The sequence below is a fragment of the Leptidea sinapis genome, chromosome Z, assembly GCF_905404315.1.
Source record: "Leptidea sinapis chromosome Z, ilLepSina1.1, whole genome shotgun sequence".
NCBI classification, from domain to species: domain Eukaryota; kingdom Metazoa; phylum Arthropoda; class Insecta; order Lepidoptera; family Pieridae; genus Leptidea; species Leptidea sinapis.
Window position 1 is genome coordinate 19389771 of NC_066312.1, and position 24710 is coordinate 19414480.

At 34.0% G+C, this 24710-nt stretch overlaps 1 protein-coding gene across 3 annotated transcripts in view; it reads left to right on the forward strand.

The window, feature by feature from the left end:
* Positions 1-24710, forward strand: part of LOC126978434 (homeobox protein araucan) — a 137862-nt gene that overhangs the window by 98600 nt on the left and 14552 nt on the right. For all 3 annotated transcript variants that reach the window (XM_050827219.1, XM_050827220.1, XM_050827221.1), the window contains exons 2-3: positions 2665-3033; positions 21870-21982. In XM_050827219.1, coding sequence (XP_050683176.1) covers positions 2665-3033; positions 21870-21982 — 482 coding nt within the window. The remainder of the gene's footprint in view (positions 1-2664; positions 3034-21869; positions 21983-24710) is intronic.

Here is a 24710-nt window from a genome sequence, read left to right on the forward strand (position 1 = left end):
TTATCATATTACCGGTCTATTACTAACCGTTAACATAATTCTATAGGCAGGTGGTTGTATGTCCGGCGAACCTAACAAACAATTTTTATTTTATTACCTGTAAGTATTAACAATTTACTAATCATAAGTCTAAAGAGAAAGTAACGAAATTTTATTTAGATCTTGATTTTAATTTAATTTATTGAATCTATCGTATCGTACCCGTGTGAAAGCATATTAGAAATGAAAGCATTTAGAATGTACCCAATTGTTTATAAAATAAATAAAAATAAAATGAAATTCATTTAATTCAGACCATTATAAATTGTTAGTAGAGTAGTACTTAAAACTATGTTAGAAAAAATTAAAAAATTAGCAAAATTATTAAAACATTTCAAAATTATATATGATTTAAATCTATACTAATATTATAAAGCTGCAGTGTTTGTTTGTTTGTTTGAACGCGCTAATCTCTGGTACTACTGGTCCGATTCGAATGATTCTTTCAGTGTTGGGTAGTCCATTTATCGAGGAAGGCTATAGGCTATGTTTTTTTTTCAAAATTAGGGATCCGTAATAAAATTGCTATTTTGTAACACAAGGTGTAAAATCGAAAACCTATTTTTGCGTGCGCTGCAAAAACTATTGACAATAGAACAGATTATAAAACTATCGCGTGAATTATACTTTATATGGCAAAACAACGTTTGCCGGGTCAGCTAGTTAATTCATAAATCTGCGTTGTTTTGAGGCTACAGGTATATGGATGTGTATATGAACCCAGTGTCTCAGAACATCATATTCGGGATTATTACCTATAACTATCAGGATATTGTTAGTAGGTACTCGCACGAATCCTACGCATCAGTGAGGCTGTCCGTTTGCGGATGATTGATGAAAAGTCATCCACGTGTGCATCCGCAAACATACCTGATGCGCTACAGTACCGCGGGACCAACAACATCCTGAAAGCATTATTATATTGCACTCGATAAGATGTTATACCCAATTATATAAGTTAATACGAAATCATACGCAAAGTTTCAAGCAGTTTAACTAAACAATTTTAACTCTATATGCACTTAGCGATGCTGTTTTCTTCAAGTTTTCGTCTTTGTCCATACTTTGAATCTCTTCTTTTGTAGCTTTGACTCAGATATTAAGATTGATATACATGTTACTATTGAGATTGTCAAAGAGTTTACTAGTTTTCAGATCTCAAAATTATAAATAGTAGTAGAATTTTATGAAAGCCTTAAAGGTTGTTGTGCATAAAATTTATGTTATGAATTAATTAGTTCTTTACAGAAAGTAACTGCGATATTCTGTGCTATTGAAGGCAGTAAAAAAGGTTTTATAAATTTTCCACAATTAATTGGAATGGTATAAACGAAGTAAAAGAAATAATTGTGGAATTTGTTCTAGGAATACTGTATTCATTTGGCACTTGAACTGAGTGTCATACAATATTAACAATTTTCTTTAATTGAGTTAATTTTCTGCTAAATCTTACCGGATGAGTCTGTCTATTAGTTCATACCTCTATATCCGTTCGATACTCTGACTTTGTAATGTTGAGTCAATTTATAATTAAGCTTTATATACGACTATGCTTCAATATAATTATAATTTAAACCCAAACGTTAGCAATTATTTCAGCCAACAGATCATACTAACTGTAACTGAATGCGGAATTGCTGCCAAGTAATATAAAGACTAAAATAAAATACTTTCATTAAAAATTATCTATGCGTCTCAATATAAAAACTTACTTTCCAACATTATAAGAACACTTCATATAGTAATATAATAAAAAAAATATATTAATATTATCATAAAATTCTCTATACCTACGTCTCTATACAAAAACATTCATATTAAACTAACTCGGTCACGAAATATCTCAGTCTAAAATGTGCCAACGCCTAAATGTAAATCGATCATCACTATTCCAGTATAAATTATTTTATTGAATCTCGACGGCGCTAGTGAAGTGAAAATTGGTCTTTAAACTGACAATTATTTACGTTTTATAACGTGTTTAACGCTCACTCAAATTTAACAATAAATAACGGAATCAAACGAATGTCTTCATCTTTTTTACACCTAATTAAACGTCAAATGTAGAGAGAGCCGTAGGAAACAAATAATACTGTTAATGTAATTTATATGCTTTTTCATATTGTTTTTATTCAGGTCGCTATGCAGTGATATATTATATGTTCATATTCAAATAAACATACACGTTTATATACATAATATATAATTGTCTTGCATCATCATACCAGGCGTAGCTCGTAATATGGGTACAAGACAACGATATATTTAATACAATAAGCTTATTTAAACATACATAAATACATATAAACATCCATAGGCATCGTGCAAATGTTTAAATGTTTGCGCCCTTCGGGATTAGAACCCGGGAGCTCTAGCTCGGTATGCAGGGCCACTATCTCTTTCTCACACTGCGGACCACAGACAAATTTATTTCGTTCATTCTTCATAAGCGATCCAAACGCCATTCAGTAAAAGGTACTTCATGGTACGAATTTTAGCGATTCAGTTTAGGTGCCTAAACTGAACTGCATCGGAATTGCATCGCTTATTAAAAGTTGATGGTAGGCCCTCTGGGCTTGAACTATCACTTTCAATAACTAAAGCAATGACTTTTGTTTTTTTCAGTTGCTGGTTGGCAGCAGCGGGGCGGGCAATGGCGGAGCAGCCACTTCGCCAGATGGTGGTTCAAGTTCTGCCCCACCACTGTCACCAGGCGGCTCTGGGGTCGTTGGTGGAGCCCTATCTCCTGGAGCTGGAAGTCACGCCAGCACTCCAGCTGCCCCTTGCTGTGATACACCAAGACCTATAATAACAGATCCAGTGTCCGGCCAAACAGTCTGCTCCTGCCAATACGATGGTGCAAGGCTCGCCTTGTCCTCGTACCCTCGACTGTCCAGCGCTGCTGTGGGTGTCTACGGTACGCCGTATCCATCAACAGACCAGAACCCCTATCCAAGCATTGGCGTTGACAGCTCAGCATTTTATTCACCTCTGGTATGTACCCATTGCTGATATGGAAACTTAAAGTTTATTTTCAAAGACGATACAGTTTACTATTAGACCACCAAATGTAGAACAAAGCTGCAAATTGTTACCAATAGATGTTTACCCATATACGACGTGCGACTTAAGTTTATCGATGTCAGCTTGAATAATGTAGTGGGTTGTATATGTTTGGTTGGCGTGTCTAACCGGTTCTTGAGCGCTGGGCCAGAAAACCTCGGACACCTAACAGAGCAACGCCGCTCCCTGTCACGAAACATTAATATTTAAATTTTAAAATAAATTCGAAAAGCAACCCGCCATTATTATGGCAATTACACTCTCGCCTTAAGCGCTTCTACTTCCAAAAAATTTTTACACATTTCGGTAGGTGCGTATTCCCAAATCAATACAATATAATAATGTGAAATGTACCTTAGATTGTATGGAAGTAATGTGTTTAAAGACTACGTTGATTGAAAAAAAATAAGTTGATGATTATATTATATTATGAGTCTTATTAATCCTTTATTACTTTCGGAGCACATTCTAGTTACTTAAGTAGTCAAGAAAGTAGGATATTTCACCAATTGGTTCCAATTCAAACAAAACGAGCCCATGACAATGTGTAAAGCATGTGAATTCTAGTAATCCCTGAAAATCCTATCGTGCGAGCGATGATCCGTTCTCAGTCAAGTGTTAAAAGGAAGTTTTTCGACTTAATCTCGAAGTGTTAAAATCCTCGAAACTCTTAGGGTGAACGGTCTTTATAATTTATTTCCCCCTCATTGTTGTTTCACAGCTCGACTTTTACTTCTTACTTGAAGATTGCAGGTTGGATAACGAAAACCGAAATAATTTGAGAATTTACGCATTAAAAATGAGTTCATTTACCTTCAACGTAATTATAATATTATGTAGTAACTCGCGATGGGTAATTGTGGATGCATCCTAAACTGCTGGCGGTGAGATCTCTATCTGTCATTGTATTTAACGAGGTTTGTGAGTACTGAGTGCCTACGCTGTGTGACCCTGTGTATGTTTAATAACAGGTGTTCAAATGTATGTATAATGTCGTAGTGTGTTGTGTACTCATACTTAACTCACGACAAGCCAGGCCGGTTCCATGCAAGAGACAATTTAGCGAACAATGACGACGCTTCGCCACAAATATACTACGTCTGGCTTCATAAACCTTCAATCGATTAAGACCAAATATCAACTCATCGCTGAGTGCATAGAATTCAATTTCCAACAAAATGTCACGCTGGGCATTGTGAGTGAAAATATTCAACAGCCATTTTAGTACACGAGCGACTCCGGTGGCGCCGTCTGTCGGAGCGGTCTGAGCAACATTGAATAACGCCATTTTTAATCTATTGTGCGTATTTGACAACCGATAAAACTGTTTTGTTTTTTAGTAAGTATGTGGCGAAATATCATTCACACTCATTTGACGTTATTATAGTTATGTGTTTCAGACAAAGTTAGGCATTATAACAATTTTCATAAAGGTATTGTGCCCGATATTTTCTCTTAAATGAACGCTACATTATTTTCAAAGTTTATAATAGCTTATATTTTGTGATCAAAAACTAATTTTACTAATTTTAGCATTTATGACGTTATTGCACCCGATGTTTTTTCAAATAATTTAGTCAAATATTTTTGATGTCAGAAAGACACATAAACGAACAACGGAATACCTTCCTTTTTTGAGTGACTATTTTATTTTGTGGTTCGAAAATTTAAGAACATTTGTGAAATTCGTATAACCTGTCTTTTTATTAATTTTACTGAAACTTTGATAAGGTCACCTAATTTTATTTCATCTCATTAATACTTGTTTATAATTTCGATAGACTTTACTTTAATGTTTAACAATAAACATTCCAAAAGATAGAAAAATTTAAAGTGTTATTATAAACTCCAGAGAAATATTTACATATATAACAACAAAATAAAAAACTAATATAACAATATTCGTTTTTTTCTTATGTTGTCTCAAGAATATTTGAACTTTATTTGATCTCATGACATTCCAGATGACCTCTAGGCATAATCTCAATAATAAATTATTCAAAAATTATCTAATATTCAGATTAATAATACTTTTCCCAAGATTTCCTAGTAAAACACCCAATGCACATAGGTAATCAGAGACCCTTCTGAAAGGTTGCTCTTTGTAAAAGGAGACCTAATTGAGAGCATGAAGTAGAACCATTTCTGACTAATGCAAGATAAACTACTACATAAGGGCTCAATGAGACTTCCGGATGTGTATGTTTTGCGCAATGGATGACGTCACTTCAGTGCGCTTTCCACTGAAAGGATTTCGTCAGCCTTAGTGATGACTAGAAACCCTAAGAGAGCTAATTAAACCCACTACCCAATCCAGATATTATATTAGCTTCATTGAAGTGGGAGGCTTCTTTGCACAGGATGCCGGCTAGATTATGGGTACCACAACGGCGCCTATTTCTGCCGTGAAGCAGTAATGTGTAAGCATTACTGTGTTTCCGTCTGAAAGGCTTGTGAAATTACTGGGCAAATTAGACTTAACATCTTATGTCTCAAGGTGATGAGCGCAGTTGTAGTGCCATTCAGAATTTTTGGGGTTTTTCAAGAATCCTGAGATGTACTCAATTGTAATGGGCAGGGCGTATCAATTACCATCAGCTGAACGTCCTGCTCGTCTTGTCCCTTATCTTCATTAAAAAAATTGAAGTGGTTCGACTCAGAGGGATATTGTACAGCCTAGATGGGAACCAGACATAGTAAATTTTTCAGAGTAGCCCTGTTTGATCCGACTACTGATTCGATTCAACTTAGCACACATAATTATTAAAAAAAATGCGTAAAAGTTGTGTTTGTATACACAACTTATTAACAGTATACTTAAACAATAAAGGACCAGGTGCACCTTAGCTTACAAATCCGATTCAAAGTCGTATTAGATAGAACTCTAAAACTTCATTATCTCAACTACATTAAGAATCCGATAAGAAAGTGGAAGCGAAAAAATCCGAGACTATTTAGAAAGTAACAAAACGCCAATTTAAATACATCACTAATCTTATGTCAAAGAGAAAATAAGTTTAGAAAAAGACACCGAGTATTAAAGGGCGTACGACTGAGATAGCGCACGCAACCAGGCGGTTGAAAAGAGATGGAAAAAAGGAAATAAAACTAAGCGAAATCAAGTGAATTGAAAATAGCCATTAAGGTGTTAATGAGGGTCTTATTAAGCCGTCTCCGGGTGGGTGGTCCGTCTTTACTGTTCGCTTTGTACATTAATCAAGGCAAATTAAGTTAGTTAATTATCCAAATATCAAGATTCAACATAATAGTTATATTAAGAAAAGCTCTACTAAAGTATCCACTGTGTATTATATTATATACATTAATATTCATAACTGAAGCTGAATTTGTACTGTTTATTAAATAAATACTTTTTAAATTTGAGTTATTATAAGCATGAAAATAGGTTGCGGTATTTTTTCTAGATTTATATTTGGTGTTTACCACGATTTTTACGTCAGCCGCAAGCCTACAGCGATATAAGCTTCCTGCCAATTAAAGTTCTATGAAAATCGATTCAGCCGTTGCAGAGATTATTCAGTAGAAACAATCAGTATTTCATAAACAGCTGTTTTAAATGTTACAAATAAACACTTCAATTTAATTTATATAAAAAAAAACAACTACGTTTAATAAAACGACTGAAAAAGAAGTTATAAAATAACTTAAGAAAATTTAATTTAATACGCCTCTGATGCATACCTTTACGATAATATTAATAAAATACTATTTTATTTATTATTGGTAGGTTTTAAGTCGGTGCCGAGCCCTAAACATAACAAAATTTGATATATTATAAACAGCTTACTTGCTATAATTATTAAGGACGTCTGCCCGCGCGTGTCTGCCCCTGCCCAAAACAACCCGTTTTGTTCTAGACGAAGCTATCCCGCTCATAGTCACGCGTGGCGAGTGTAGGTACCTGCTATTACATTTGGCTTGACTACCGACTGAAACTATGAAACCTATCAATATGTAGCACATACACATGAAAGTATTTTCTAATGTTAAAGGTAAAGATTTGCGTAAGATGTGTATAAAATTAAATTTTTATTAAATTATTTTATACTTTTTTAGGTCGGTTTTAAACGTAATCGGTGTATAAAAAAAAATACTTATCGAATTGAGAATATCCTCTTTTCTAAAGTAGGTTAAAAATTTAGACTAACTCAAAATGAATCTACGAAGATTTTAGCCATAATAAAATTAAATAAATCGTTATAATATTTAACTTTAACGTTTTTGGGAACCTTCAGCCTGTCAGTCAGGATTAGTTTGAATGTGGTTTTTATACTATTACTTATAAAATTTTAATTAATTTAATCCACAATCATTTATTCATATTCAGATAATTATCTTTAACTCAGAATGCTACCTTTATTCCAGCATTATAGTTCAAATTTTAATAATTCAATTCAGTACTGTTCTTCAGTCTTCAACAAATGGTAAGATTATCAATTTGAGCATATTTTTTTGTTACCACAGCCTTTGTTTGAAGCCCAATTTTAAAAATTTGTGGTGAACGTAATATTAGTTATGTTTGCAAAATTTGGCTCCAACACCTAAGCGTTGTAGATATATCTTTTTACTTTGTAGTTTCATCGTTTCTAATGTTTCATACACTTGTTTGAATCAGTATTTTTTGTGATTAGCAACAGTTAAAAGCATTTTTATTCTATCTACAAGAGAAAATTAAACTTTACAGCATCGTAACAACTTTGGTATTACATTTTAAAGGGCTTTGTATTAATTTGACATGTTTCTGAGCTCGTTGACAGACAAAAAATATTTAACACCTGGTTTCCAATAATCTCAAATATAAAAATGAAATGGACACGTATATTTAAATTCGTTAAAAATCACCCTTGTACAGCAAGTACCGCCTCAAAGGCAATAAACAGCGCTAAACTTCACAATAACAATTTCTGACAATAATAATTAGAAATCCAACCTCTTTCAACCGCAGTTTCCTTGAAAATCTTGCGAAGGTGACGTTTTGGAAACGAACAAACAGTAAAAAATCGATGGAGTGCTTTAAGATGTTTTATTAATTGACTACTTCAGAATTCCTCTTTAAATCATCGCCAAATGCTATGCTTTACAACCTATTTGACTTAATATTTCTGGCCACTCAGTTACAAATCGGCAAATTTGCAGCTGGAATCCCGCCTGTGTTAATATTTCTTCATTTAGGAGCGAGCCCGCAAATAGCCACAAGACACTCTCAATGAAACTTACGACGAAATAGATGATCTACGTCGTACAAATGCTGTTGTTACATTTATGAAATACCAGTGGAGTCTTCTTATTTTATTCTGTCCAAAAGATTTATTATTTTTATGGTTTCTTGAAAAACTATGAGTATTCGACTCAAATCTTTTACACGAGACTCTCTAATTAATTTCATAATCTTTTGTTTGTCTAACTGTTACGGATATTCCTTGAAACAGTTGGATCAAATTGTAGGAAACTTTCATAAGAAGTCAGCTCATGTTATTTCAAATGAATTAGATTAACAAACTAATAAATTCCTTGGTCACATTAACTAAATCTACGCAGATGTAAACGCGCGCGGCCGCTCGAATAAGTATATTTAAATATATCCAATACTTAATGATGACATCAAAAAAATTATATAATTAAACAATTATCTTTTATTTAAATTATTACCACGTACGGGTTTGTCTACCATAAAAACGTTAATTATCAAATATTATCAAAAATAAGTGAGAAGATAATTCGAAAAATGTTCTAAGAAACGTATCGTTCAGTAGTATACCTAAGTAGAAACTACAGCATTAATCGCGGATGTCTCAGTTCGGAAAACACGCAATATCCTTAATTCCGGATCAAATAAAAGGGTCGCAGTTAATTTCCTGCAAGTAAATCTTGATCGTGTACAGAACCAAGAGTCTATGCGTTGCGGTCACCGATGTGGTGCGAGAAGTGTGTCCAAACAATAGTAAATGCATTTAGCTCGACCATTGTTTGATTTATGGCGAAACCATGTTGGTAATTTATAAGAGTTGTGCGAGAGAGGGCCAACGCCGCCACGGGACGTCGGGAAATCGGGGAAAATCCGAAGATTTATGAACGGCCGAACCACAGGACGTGGCTGACCGCCCGTTCTGTTTGCCTAGTCATTAAAGTCGGCAAGTAAACGTTTAGTGCGAAGATGAGTATATTTGCGGAACAATTAACGCTTTAGGTGCGACGAGGGTAGCGAGCCTGGTCATTGTTTGCAAATGATTACAGCGTTTAAACTGACGCTGGCTAACTGACAGATATTATTTGAGGATCCATGTATTACGGATGAAACGTGGCATGACAGCCGATAGATAACAATGTAGAAGTGTGCGTACGGATATCTTTATTTAAACATGCAATACGTCAATCACGGCGAGGCGGTGCCTTACAACATTTTATCAGTTGTCACATAATCTAAATCATTTATGTCACATCGCCGATGTACATAATGATAAGCCCACCCACGATTTGATCCTGTTGCGTCATATATGGCTGCTTGATGCAAACGTAGCATCAAACTATAATGCAATACAAAATCCCTCGGTGCGTCTGTCTGTCTGATAAACTCAACTTTAGTACGGAATACGGATTTACTTATAGTAGTAATTCTCACGAGGGTTAATTATGTATGTCATTTACTCGGCGAAACAACAAAATATGTATTTAATATTCGCATAATTTGGTAAAATGAGGATAAAAGATTGATAATTAAAGATATTAAAAGCAATTGGTAAGTCTAATAAAAAAACAAAAAATAATTGAAAAAAATTATCATTAAAACTTTTATTTTAATACGAATTTTTAGGGATCCATACCCCCAAGGGAAAAAATTGAACCCTTAGAGGAATACCCTTTATCTCGAGGTTGGAGGTATCGAATGGAAATTAAAACGATATATTCATGTCTAGAGCTGTGAAAAAAAACTTCTAAACTAACCGAATACAAAAAAAAAGATACAGCCGTTTATACTGCAAATTACATATATTTTGACACAAAATTTATAGGCTATTTTTCAATGAAAATATCAAAAACCCTCCGTTACCGCGTCCGACACACACTTATCCAGTTTTGTTACACGTGAGTACTTATTTGTTCAATTGAACTCAAATGATATTTATTTATTTGAAAATGATTATGACTGTGTTAAATGTAAGTTTTCACATAGCTTGTCAAATAATAATTAATAGTTGATAAGTGGTCATCTAAGTTAACAATATAAAGGTGCTTATTTCAACGCTTATCTTGACCGGAAGTTGAAAAAAGGTGATCCAGCCTTAATTCTTGTCCGCCTCCATTCGACGGGAATTGTGTTCAATAAAAAACGATGTGTTGATTGAAACTTTAGATAGGTCTACTCTTAAGTTATAAAATAGGTTAAAATGAGTAATATATTGGCTGGTTTTGTAAAATAATTACCAGTGTCGTTTGCAGAGGTGTTTCCATTTTGTTTATTATAGTTGAATAAAATTTGAATCAAAAATTGAATTTAAGTGTATGATTCAAATAACGAAATATATATTACTTAAATTATTTTTTTATAATTCACCTGTCCAGACTGAGAGACCGACCGGAGGTCCTTTTACAAGGTGAGTAACATTTCACTACGTATTTCATAGTCAAAGGTTCTTAATGTAATTTTAAGCCTTTATTTCGCGTATTGTATTATGTGTATCATAATAAAAAGGGCCTTTCTTAGTCTTTATAATAGGCCATAAATTTTATATATATGACCCATATAGCTCAGCAGTTAGTAACCCTGCCTAATGAGCTAGAGATCCCGAGTTCGAATCACGGTAGGTGCAAACATTTAAATGATGAATATGGATGTGTGTTGCGGAGTCATGGATATGTATTTATGTATATTTAAGTAAGTATATTGTATTAAATATATCCTTGTCCTGTACCCATATGTATGTATGTCATATTATTATACTTTTAGTTTATAGAAGAGATGATGGTATGTGATCATCGCGACCCATAGTCATATACCAAAGGAATCACAACAGCATTTCCGAACTTATAAAGGTTTGTACAAACTTAATTAAATATACAATTGAAAAGATATTTTTATGTGGTGCGCCAGGTTCTAACCGGGACAATCGAGTTAAGAGTCAATAAATAAATAAATATTGACACACTTTTACACAATTATCTTGCCCCAAACTAGGCATAGCCTGTACTATGGGTTCAAGACAACGATATATTTAATACAATATACTTATATAAAATACATATAAACATCCATGACTCGGAAACAAACACCCATATTGATCACAAAATTTTTGGACTTACCGGGATTTGAACCCGGTAGTCCGCTCAGCTCTAGCTCAGTAGGCAATATCACTAGCCACTGGGCTATATGGGTCGACAACAGTTTTACCTATTTGGTGCATTTTGTGAATCATTGACGACTGACATAAATATAATATCTCAAATAGAAAAACTATATTACTTAATTTAGTGTCGTTATAGAAATTAAAATGCTGCTACACCTCTAAATGACAATATTAATCGTTTCTTTTAATATTGTGACACTTCAGCTTCCAAAGCCTACTTAGTCATTATTGATACGGACCACCACAGTGCCGTGAACCCTAATTCCAACTGAATAAATGATACGTCACTCACAACAATGGCTCCAATGAAGATGTCTGTTCGCCAACACTACAGTATTCTATAACAGTGAAAACAGAGTGGCTTAACATTTGCTAAATTTAGAGTAAGTTTTTTGCGAGTTATTGTAGCAACTCGGACAGATGTCTCGGGCAGGATCTGTGGTAACAAAGGCACCCCGGGGGAGCTTTGTCACCCAGACCCACCCCGCTTCGACCATTAACTCTAACACTCACTCCGCTATCAAATTCATTTAATTTATTTATTGCTATATTCACAGCAGTATAGCTTTTGCTCTAAATAGTTTTTAATGTCCTTATTTTATAGATAATTTATGCGGACATCGCTTACAGCTGCTCAGTGTTCACCCCACTGACAGCTATTAGCAAGACATCAGATATTATTCCGGAAACTCGAGTCGATTGTTGAGTTATTAATTCAGATGGGTAAGTTTTCGATTGATTATAACTTTCGGGTTTCGACCGCTGATGCGTTTGGTGAGCGATTACGCGGCGTATAATTTATAATGTTCAGCGTAGCGTGACGCGAAGAGCCGGGACAGGTAAGAGGGTATGGTCGGTATGCTTAGAGTTTGTGGAGTTTCGTGGGTATGTGGATTAGGGAGGCTAGCTGTGGGTACGCGGGTTGAACGACTCAACCGCGACGGTACCAAATCAATCAGCGAAGCTCGATAATTGATCGCTCTCCACTGCGCTCCCCCGACCTAATTACCGCTCCGCCACACGCGCACGCCTCATTAAATAACGTCTGTTGTTTGTTCTCCTAATTAAAGCAGAACTTTATCGTCCCCGTGCCTGCTCTAATTGATATCATTGCGAGCGTTTACGATCATTGAATTACGGCAATTGGATGCCGTCGGCTTCGGTTGTTAACCCAAACCACAGATCCTCTGTGATCTCCAATTGAACTGTGTAATCTCATTTATTGTTTATTCATTTACGAGTGTGCCCGCCCGCTTGTCGGAACGTTATGCCTATTATTCTTATCAATCTTTTATCGATCGTTTTATGATTCATTTAAATCTAATACAGCCTATGAAAATATAAGCATAGAACTATTAAAATCATTAATACACTTCACATATTATACGTGTAGCGAACAAATGGGAAACAACTTAATTTAAATCATGTACACAATGTACACAAAATTTCCGATTGAAACGAGACGTGAACTGATTGTTTTGGGCCAGGAATAAAATACAATATCACGCATAATAAAATAATATTAACTCGATGCCAAATCGCATCGTTATATTGCGACCGAAGTGGAAAATGAGCAATTTCGTTTAAATCACAATCTAGCAATACTTTGATACCCGTGAAATTGCCGTAACGAAATAAATGTTAAATAAAACGTGAAATAAAATGGTTGTGCCTCCACCTCCACAAACAAATAATTGGCAGTGGGAACCTCAACGTACCAAAGCAGCGAAAGCCCGAACTTGCCTCTTGTTTGGCGCGCGGCGCCCAGTGCCGTTTTATAGCTTATTTGGGGGAAACTTTATTGAACTTAGCCACGTTGTATTCATGTAATACTAATATCAACTTTAAGTTTGGGGTAGTAGGCTACAAAATCGTGTACCGTTGTTTGGTTGCGTCACTCGCGCAGCATAAAATGACTGTTTCGTTTGTATTCGCTCTTTATCCACTTAAGTCATTCTTTTTTCCACTCGCTACAATTCACTTTCAGATTTCGCTAGTACTATCGTTATTATTTTACGGCATTAACAATGTTGCCTTTTTGTAGTTTTCAGAACGCTTGTTTCTGATTGGTCAGTACTCAGTGTACACCTCGTCGAATGTTCAAAACATTTTGCTATGACATTGTATTATTATCGTATTCAATTCTTTTATTAACATACATATATAATTACGGTTTAATTGGCGTTAATTATGAAGTTAAAGTAGAAAATTGTTTGTATACACGTCGTATTTATGTATAAATTATGCAAAATGTGGAAGTGTGTATATTTATAATAGATAATGGTTTTGTACAGTTTGCAGTGGAATATATAATAAGAGAGAATTACTTATCATGTTTGAGACCTCTACAGCAATTCAAGTTTAAATATTTCGTATAACATTTATTGCGAGCTTTGTATTATATTTTTGAATAATTCTGAAGACATTGGTTATATAGTTCGTAACAATATTTTTTTTTGTACATTCGTACTTTTCTGCGACAATTTTTTTTGTTCGCTTTCTCTCTCAACAAATATTTACGAATCATTAATTCAGACGTAATTTGACTATCATTCAGTAAGAGAACATATAATAGTAGTACATAATGTATCAATATCTATTATAATATTAAATTTAATTTCAAATAATAAAGAGATTCATCATCAGGGAACCATGGAATTATTTATAAGTTACTTTCTCAGAAGTTCGCTTATTTTGAACGATATAATATTTCTCCTTGAGTCTTAAATACATAAAACCGATGTCTTTCGTTATTGAGCTATTAACAATCCTTTTTCTTTTCATTGGCGAATAATCGTGATGCGAATAAAAACTAATTCAAAGTATAATTATTAAAGTTTTAAGCCGAGGTCAGAGGAACCCCTACTGCGTTCCACATGTCCAGATACTGAACAAATTTATTGTTTCCATACAAAAACACCTTTTGCATTAATATCCAATTTGCTATAGATTGCCTACCTGAGGCTTAGTATCTTATCAATTTGTAATAATGAATGAACATCTATAAAGTTTTATTACTTTTATTGCTGTATTGTTATATTTTACAAGTGCATTTATATTACTAATTTACTGCTGTTGGCAGAACTTTTTGTTTTCAAATGCTTGCATTGATCCAGATACTACCCTCCAATTTAAGGAATAATTAACCAATGGGTCAATGGTAATTGATTTTATCACTATCCTGCTGCATCGGAGAAATTTTGCAACATACAAATTTTTTATGAAGATAGATGTTCACCTATTACCATCGTGCGTGGAAGTTTTGTATCACCTCGACCTTTAGGCTCCTTATAATAGCAAACAAATGCACAGCAATGCACTTTCATTATTTTTTTTATATTTTAGGAATAGTTTATTATTTCAAAAATTAAATATTCGATTTGCTCTAATAAGTACAATGAAAGTAACGCATTATTTATGATTTGAGACATTTATCACCTTTACTTATATAATTGTTACCGTTAACTAAAATGATAAAATTGTAATAACACCAATCATAAAAAGTAAGAAACTCTTCGTAGTTAATATAATTGCAATTAAAAGAATTTGCATCGCCAATGAAAACTCGTAAATTCACATTTTATACATTACGTAAGTAGCGTTTATTGGTTGAGCACACTGTGAATAAACTGAAAATATAATATATTGGCTCAATTTTGCACATTCAACGTTTGCAACAGGCACTTTATGAGGCAGAAAATGGTATCATACAACACAGCCCCAAGTAAAATCAGAGACTTAAGTTTAAGTTCAAGTGATGGAAAGACATCGATTTGGCAACACTACGGGACGACGCGGCGCCTCCAGTGTTGCCTGCCTCGCCAACCACGAGGGTAAGACTTTATGAACCGTCAAATAACTTATCACCATTTTAATACAATGAAATAAAGTAACTTAATATATGAACCGCAGTATTCGTTGTATCGTGAACTTTGTTTTTTTACGTCTAAAGTCGTTTTTCTTATTTGTGGATCTAGCGACGCGTGTAAATAATGATAATAGTAGGGCAGGACCCTTCACTACTGTTTATATTTATTTGGGGGTCTTCGTAATGAGGCTGTCTAAAGCGCTGACTCGCGAACTCTGTGGAGAATTGATTAAAACATTGTTAAATTCAGTCTTACGGAAGAGTGGGGTGAATAGGTTCGGCTAAGATTTTTAAGGGTTAATAAATGAGTTTTATCGCATAGTTAACTCAAAATTACGGTTAATATAAATACGAGAAGGCATTAAGGTTGTTATTAGGTCCTAAAATACGTATAAACAGTCGCTTTGAGCGTGGTTTTATGCTGAATTCGTGTTTGTTATAGTACTGTTAATTAGTAGTTAATTTTTGGTATGTATAGTTCGTAAGCTAAAACAAAACGAAGTTATTATATCGTTATTAAATTATTGCTTTTAACAATGAAATGAAATAGTCACGTCAACAGAAATAAGGGTATTTGGTACGCATGGGATTTTGGAAGTTGGGTTTTAATAGGAGTTATTTTAATGAAGAGGAGGTCAAACGAGCGTAAGGGTTACCTGATGTTAAGTGATCACCGCCACCCACATTCCCTAGTAATATTACAGAAAACACAGTGTATTTTTTGTATTATTATGATTAAAATAAATTTATTATTGATTGTATGTACTTAAATTGAAAATTTTATTGAATCATTATGCAGATCAAGCAACAGGTCACCAAAATTAAAAACAATTAAATTTTTACTTTAAATTACATTTGAAATTTATTCTCAATAATATATTAATCAAACAAAAAGAACTTTTCACTAAATCCATTCAATATCACTTATAATAATAACACCACTATTGTTGTTCAAAGTAAGCTACAGCGATCTCACGAGATTTCACCCATCAAAAAAGTGTGTAACTATGGTATGGTATGGTATGGTATATGGTATAGGTATCTTCATTTGTTTTTTTAATTATTTATTTACTGCGTTTGCCAATCATGAGCATGTCAGTGACTCAAACCCATAATATTTTCCCGTACCCAAAAGTGACCAACACGGCTGAAGAAATTTTGACATCAAAAATCTGATCCATCCTCTGATCATCATCTGAGCCTCGATTGGCAATTTTCTTTACATTTAACAAAATAACAGATAATTCATCCAGGAGAGTGAATTCTCGTTTCGAGTTCAGAAATTCCACCTCTCCTGAGGATGCCTTGTGTAGGGGTAAAACACGTGTCAAATTGGTTGAAGACAAATCTTAGCAGAAATAACACTTAAAATAACTCACAGTTATTGATTTCCCCAAAATAACTGCTAATTCAATAAATTTTCTTAATTGAAAACTTTTACAACAAGCTCAATCATGAACCCAACAGTGTAGGTACATTTTGCGAGAACATCGGTTACACTGAGGTAATATTACCCCACCGATGACTGGACTATTACCACAGGTAAAATATAGGCAATAGATAACAGACGAAATTGGCGCAATTCATAACATCCGCATAGCAATTAAGCTGTATCATTATTGGGTGGAAAGGACACGTGGCACGTTCGCCACTAATGTCCGGGGCGACGCTATCATCACTCATAGTTACCGACCTTCGGGGTCGCCCTGTCACGTCCAGGAAAAGGCACAATTTTTATCTCGCCCTCACAAAAGAGTTGCCATCGCGAATTTGTCACTGGCTTATTTGGGGAAAAGTGTTATGTTTAGTACACTGATAGATATTAATGACGGAATGGAGAATTGAAATGAGTGTCGTTTTTCACAATTTGCGCTGCAATGTTTTTGTTTGTTGCTTAACTATTCTTCAAGTCATCAACTGACGAATATCAGATTCAATTGATAGCAGAATCTACATTATATCAGAAACTATTACTGCAACGAAGGATAGCTCTAAAAATATAACTTAAAATACGGTCCATTAAATAATTAATATTTGCAGAATAACTAATATTTGTATAAACGCCCATTAACTAACTGTTCGACGTTAGTTCGTTTATTTCAAACTTCCTGAAACGTCATTCGGACAATTTAAATGTTGAATCGCAATTCTAAATTGAGCCGAAATGAGTTTGATATTTTAATCCATTTCCAGCTTTTAGAATACCAATAACTGATTTAGAGAACGTGTATTTATCTCTTTTTATACGCTTTATATCAGCTTCACCTGTATGTTGTAACCAACTTCTTTGGGCGCGATTTTGACCCACTTTAAACGGCTAGATTTCGTTCAAACTTTGTAGATTTATCGAGGACCGATGACATTATACTGACTAAAAAATGAAAAATAAATAATAGTTAAAAAAACTAAAAAGCACGCATTATATAAAATTCAACTATAAATAGAAAATAAATTTAAATTGAAAATAGTGTAAAAAAAAATATATTTTATTGTAAAAAAGCCGTGGGGTGCTTTTTAAGATATTATTAAAATAATAATTATTCTACACCCCACACTTTTTTTTACAATAAAATATATTTTTTTTACACTATTTTCAATTTAAATTTATTTTCTATTTTTTAGTTGAATCTTATATAAAGCGCGCTTTTTAGTTTTTTTTAACTATTATTTATTTCAATCTACTTATGGGATGACGTATTGGTGCGTGTATTTTTAATTTGTATGAATTTCGTAGACAAGTATTTAAATCAAAACAAATAAAATCCTAATCACTTTATTCGTGTAGGTCAAGGAAATGACACTTATAAATGTCAAAAGTATTCCCTACTTTTTATATTTATTTTCGAAGGGGTGTTTAATGAGAAGAAGTGGCAAGAAACTCATTGCACTTTTTTAAATAAACATTTACGCCTTTATCGTTTTACAACTTATTTCAACTACGTCAAAATAACTTACAGCTAGTTAAACATATAACAAAGAAATATTAGTTACCTAAACTTACGTTACAGGAAAACTTTTTATAAATGTTGTCGGGCATGATAACACTAACCCGTATATTGGAAGTATGCATAGAGATGTAACTTGTATTATAAATTAATAATTTTAATTATCATAATAAAATCAAACAAACGTCTGAACGGAAGTCTAAATAAAAGAGATTATTTAGTTCTATGGTATTGATTAATAAATAGAAACTGATTAAAGTTCTTACTTTCTTTAATGGAGTTATAAATAAAGAAAATTGAAAATATACAGTGCTCTGTGAACGGCTGGATCACTTGGCGTTGCGTAGAGACGGCGCTTCATTGTGTGTCTTCTACCGCATTTAGCACGGGAGTGTTCAGAAGAGCTGTTTAACCTGAATTCCACCTCCGCACGACACGCCACAAGTTAGGATATCATCCCCACCATCTGGTTGTGTGGCGGTCCTCCACAGTGCGGTTTTCAAGGATCTTTCTTCCACGTACTACAAAGCTGTGGAATGAGCTTCCTTGTGTGGTGTTTCCGGGACGATACGACATGGGCACCTTCAAAAAAAGCGCGTACACCTTCCTTAAAGGCCGGAAACGCTCTTGTGATTCCTTTGGTGTTGCAAGAGAATGTGGGCGGCGGTGATCACTTAACACCAGGTGACCCGTACGTTCGATTGTCCTCCTTTTCCATAAAAAAAAATACGTGGAATATTCACACCACGATCATTATACCTCTATATGTCCACTACCCATCCGTAACTACGTATGTGAATTTCTGTCTTATTATCATTTTTAAGTATATTTGTGACTCGATTTTCGGTTCGATGAACAAGAAACTTTCTATGTTTATCGCCTGCTTAAGAAATTGCTCAATACTTCATATAAATGCTGGTTTCGAATAGAATTGTTTATTTATGCGTACAAGGGTCGTGTTGTTTTGTATTCAGTCTTCGCCTGTTGCTGATTGCAAGTTTATAGCCTTTCCTTCAACTTAATGGGTGCTTTCAAAGCTCTAGGAATTTAGCACAGAATGACTATATATATGCACTATTTACATATCTTTAGTAGATGTACAAATCTCTAGATACCATAAGACTAGACTACTAGACTTAAAATATGGAAGCGTATAGACCAACCAATGTGTGCAAGAGAAAAAAACATCTCTAACGGAGATATATCAAGATAGAAAACGAAAGCCAATCTATTGTTACTGTTATCGAGTTTGATTGGAATGCTGTAAATCAATCAATCAATCAAAAAAAGCCGCGGTTGGAATTAGGGCCTTAGTATTTTGAATATTAAAATAGCTAACGCACATAATGACAAAACTAAATTGTACTCGCGTTATTTAGCTGTCTAGTTGTCTATATGCGAGTATATTCTAAGACTATGCTATATATCATTATAATTAAACTATAGAATCGACGTGTCTGTACACTGGGTAGATTTTCTTAAGACTGATTGAAGATGATAAAAGGAGTGTAGATGAACACATAAGTACAATAATTAAATAAAAATTTTCACGCTAATCTCTGGAACTACTTGACAGACTTTCATAAAACTTTCAAGAATATCTTCATCGTAGTCTGGAACAACATTAAAGGTATTTGTTGTCCAAAAGGTTATGGTTTTAATAAAAAGCATTCATATAAATGCACATTAATTTTCGTGAACGTAGTCGCGGGTTCGCCTAGTATTACATAATAATTTGGTGGCTTTTGATTCATTTGTTTGGCCGAGTTATATATTCATTTATTTTATTATTTACGTAGGTAAGTTATATTCGCACCTTGGTACATTCAAAACAGCGATCTCCATCGGGACCCTAACATCGAGTTCGTTGATAAAATAATTCAAAAATGCGTTGAAGCTCATCAACATAGACTTCATCATCATGTGAATGTCGAGACAGTCCAGCTCCTAGACTACACTGATATAGTAAGAAGACTAAAATGAACAAAACCTTTTGAGTTAGTGTACTGCTAGTGAATTACCCCCTTATTCATAACAGTCTGCTAACTTAAAGCATTGCTAACTCTCACTTTGTCTTCTTCTATTGACCTAAGTCAAAATGAGAAAAAACACTCCTTAGCGACTGTATAAAGTTAGCGGACCATTATGAATAAGGGGGTAATGTATACAAAAATAAGAATAGTGATATTATAAAAGACACATGAACAAAGTGACATCCCCCTTAATAGAGACATTAAGAAATGTGTCAATGGACATTAAACGATGGAACTAATTATCTTACTTTTAATTACTTTAACTGACTGCTAGATTTAATATATATATCACAGCATTGAGGGTAGATTACGGAGTTAAGGTTAAACAAGCTTAAATAACTAATTTTGGCATACATACTTAAACTGGTTCAAAAGATTTTGATTAAACTATTAAATATTTTAAATATTGTTTTCCTCTCTTGTAATAAATATATTAAAAGATTAAGTGCAATAAGTAAATAGTTTGAAATATTTACCCTATTGTAAAGTACCATGAAATATATTAAACAGTTTAAATCAATGTATCTCAAACACAACTCAAATACACTAAAGTGTATTGAAAGAATACTGTTATTGTGAAGCAGTAACCATTACGTTTACCCAGACACCAACAAACAAAATGGAAAAACCGTCGCGAAGGGAAAGCGAGAAAGCAATCCCGTCGCTCTCCTTAAAAACCGAGGGAACAATGTAGGCCGCCCTTTCAGTTTGCGACGCAAACAGCACTCCATACGTAAAGTAATGCTTCTCATTTTATTATCAAAGTCGGGGGCTTGAGACAAGGGACGAATTCCCGAGGCGAATCATTCACACTTTTAATTTAGTTGCTCCTAATGTATGCGAATAAGTTGGCGAGGGTAACCCTCACAAGCTTACATTTAAACAACTATCAGACAGAGGGAGTGTGTGTGGGCCTTAATAGTTTTACCCTCTCTACCCATACATTATGCAGATACGTTAGTGATATGTCAGCCCATACACTTGGGACTCTTATTGTTGTTAAGTTTATTCCCTTTTATTAAGTTAACTTTAATTAAATTCGAGTATTTGTCAGGCCGATTGACTGAACGGTATTATGTTGTGATTTATCTCGTCTTACACTCGCTGATGGTAATTTGTTTTCGTATATGTTACATTGGTGATTTAAAATATATTATAGGGTTAGTTGCATAGTTTGAGAGCTTGATTTAATGTCTGCGAATCTGTTACAACTATGTGTAATTTACTGATGCTATGTCCGGTTATATTGCAGAACGTATTTTTCTTATTAATAATAATTTTTGTACTAAAATAGTACCTACCTACAGACTGTATCTAAAGATGTAATATTAATTTCATGTCCATCGAACTTAACATACAAACAGTTGTCATTACTTAAAAAAACAAATTATTTTTATTAGGAACTTGTCACATTTTAATTTCATTTTTTTATAAGTAGTTGAAAGCAGTAATAATATTATAAAGATAATTTATATGAAAAGCTGTATCGTTTTTGTAAATTATTGATTATATTTTTTTTCTTATTTTAACTTATGGCTTGGAAATGACCATATTTCAGAGTAATCCATACGCTCTCAAAGAAGGCGGCGGCGAAATGTCAGCGTGGACTTCAGCGGGACTTCAACCCTCCAGCGGCTACTATCCATATGACCCCACACTGGCAGCTTACGGGTAAGTCCCTTGGGCCTATCAGACCCAGGTCCATTGCCACTTTAGATAATGCTAGCGCAGCGCAGATTAACATAACACCGCCCTTTCTAAACTTATCTCTCTAATAGATAGCATTGCGAACGGCTCATGTTTGTATTTACAAATCGAATTCAATTTAATGAATTCTCTTATTTTGTGCACATGTATCCCCATTTGCAAAATCGGGTTAACATTGAGCCAATGTTTTCATAATACAGTACCTACAGTATAGATCATTGTCTACGTTACACATAAAATTAATATAATTTTATCTTTTTAATACATTATTAGATCAAGTATCAGTCATATATCTGGATTTGGTTATAAATATCAATATATAAATAAATGTACCCATATTTTGAATATTATAACAAGTAAGTGTAAAATAAAGAAGTCCTTTCTAGGTCCTTTACTAATTACAGTAAAAAGGTAGTTTAATTAAAACTCCATACCATTACTGCAACCACAATCGAAGTTTATAAGCGTTTGAGAACCAATAATCTATAATGAAAAACGTTTAACCGGAATTGCTCACTCTTCTTAAGTGTTGTAAGCAGTGCAATTCTTACCTTATGTAGTCAAGAGCTGTCATTAATATGAAAGCAATATCACTTGCTATCAACGAGTGGAATAAAGATTGTATTGTAATGACACAGAGCCATGTAAGGGTTAATTAATTTACGGAGTCCCTATTTAATATTTATGTACGTACTAGCTCTTACCCGCAACTTCGTCCGCGTTGAATAGTTACTTTGGGCAATTTATTTTTAGGATACTTTTCAAATAACTCACTTTCATTCATACATTCATATTATACAGCGCATATCCCTTGTCATTGTAGACAGTCTCTTAAATAGTATTTCCCTATGAACTTTAATTTCCTATTTCATACCCATGTAGGTCAAAGTTTCAAAAATTCTCGAACACATGTTTATAAATTATTTGTTATGCCTAAATAAAAAGTTTCATGGTTTTATCTACGATATTGACGAATTTCCATACAAAATACCATCCCTTATTTCGACGCCTCCGTTTATAGTTTTACAATAAAAGGTAGCCTATGTCCTTTTTCACGATCTAGTCTATCTCTGTACTAAATTTTATTAAAATCGGTTCGGTGGCTTAGGCATGAAAGCGTAACAAACAAACTAACATTCACATTTATAATATTATAGTAGGGATATAGATAGCAATTTGTTTGTATGAAATATAAGATTTAAAAACGAGTTTAAAACACAGTTTATATTTCGTGTGCTATAATAGTAGATAGGCATTCCCGCATAATTTAAAAATTTAAAAATATTCCCAAAGTATTAACATTTGATGCTATTTAAAAAGCATTAATATCTTTAATAATCATTGTTAACTTTAGGTTATTTGGAAATGTTTAATGGATAATTAATAAACGGTTAAAAAAAAGTTGCTTAGTTAAGTTTTATCATTTCACCATCGAGATTTTAACCTCTGAATGATTAACAATAACTTCGCATTAGTAGTTCCCATTAGAAAACCAAATTACATTTTTTAATCTTCCGCCCAGAACTTCAACAAACTGGACCAGGCAAAACCACAAGGGAAAATGACCAAGCATCTACTCCCGGTTTTTAGCTGTCTCATTTTTATACATCACCACCGTCGAGTGTGACAGAGATGAATGACGCCACTTCCATTCGCGCTATGGTTTGATTAATTCACAGTTTTTCTTCGAAACGCCTTGGGTTGACGTTTTCGCAAAGCTCCACTGAAAGGAATTCCTTCAACAGCTATTGCATCTCACGGTTGCTGAGAGCGTATGTTTTATATCCGTGTCATAAGAGTCAAATTGAAACGGCGCGCCTAACACAATAGTGACAATAGCTTGTTTATGCAACATCGAAACATTCATCGCTATACTGTCATAACAATGCATTGTAGCTGATGCATTAATTAAATACACGCTTTACGTGCACATGAAAATTTATTTATCCATGAATCACGCTCGAAGCGGCCAAAAATAAAAACAAATCATGATACATCAAAGCGAAGTTATGCTGACAATTCGGCTGTGCTCGACTTAATATATAGCAGCCGGTACGTTATAATCTAAAAATAATTAGGAGAGACATTAGTTTTTTCGTAAAAAGAAACGGTCGCGTCAGGATGGCGTAGTACGGAAATAAATCTTAATATATTGCGTCCCTTCGAACGCAATTGTTCATTAGAATATAAGTGAGTACTGTATAGATTGGTGCGATAAAACATAAGTAACTAATAGACATGTGTGTTGCTGTGAAAAATGTATTATTCTACTAAACAAATTCTATAACAAATATCCACTCAACGATGCCATTTAAGTTGAAATAAGGCATGTAAAGTCACCACCCGCAGGTAATAGGCGGTCACAAAGCCAGCAACATGTGAAAGTGTACAAAGTATGACATAAGTTAGTCGTGGTTAGCTGCTTCAGCTAAGCACCGTTACTGTATTATTTTGAACAGTCTGTAATCTACCACGCCCGCCGCACATCGAAATGAAAAATTACTCAGCTATTTTTAACACGAGTCTCGAGCAGAGAAACGTATAAAAATTAGAGAAAAGAGTCGAGGGAGCACTTGTGCCCGCGCCATTGAGATCAAAATACGCAGGAAATTACGTTGCTCCGGGCTCAACGGGAATTATTTGTATGCCAACGATTTGGGCTGTTACATTTTAAATAAACCGAATAAGGCGC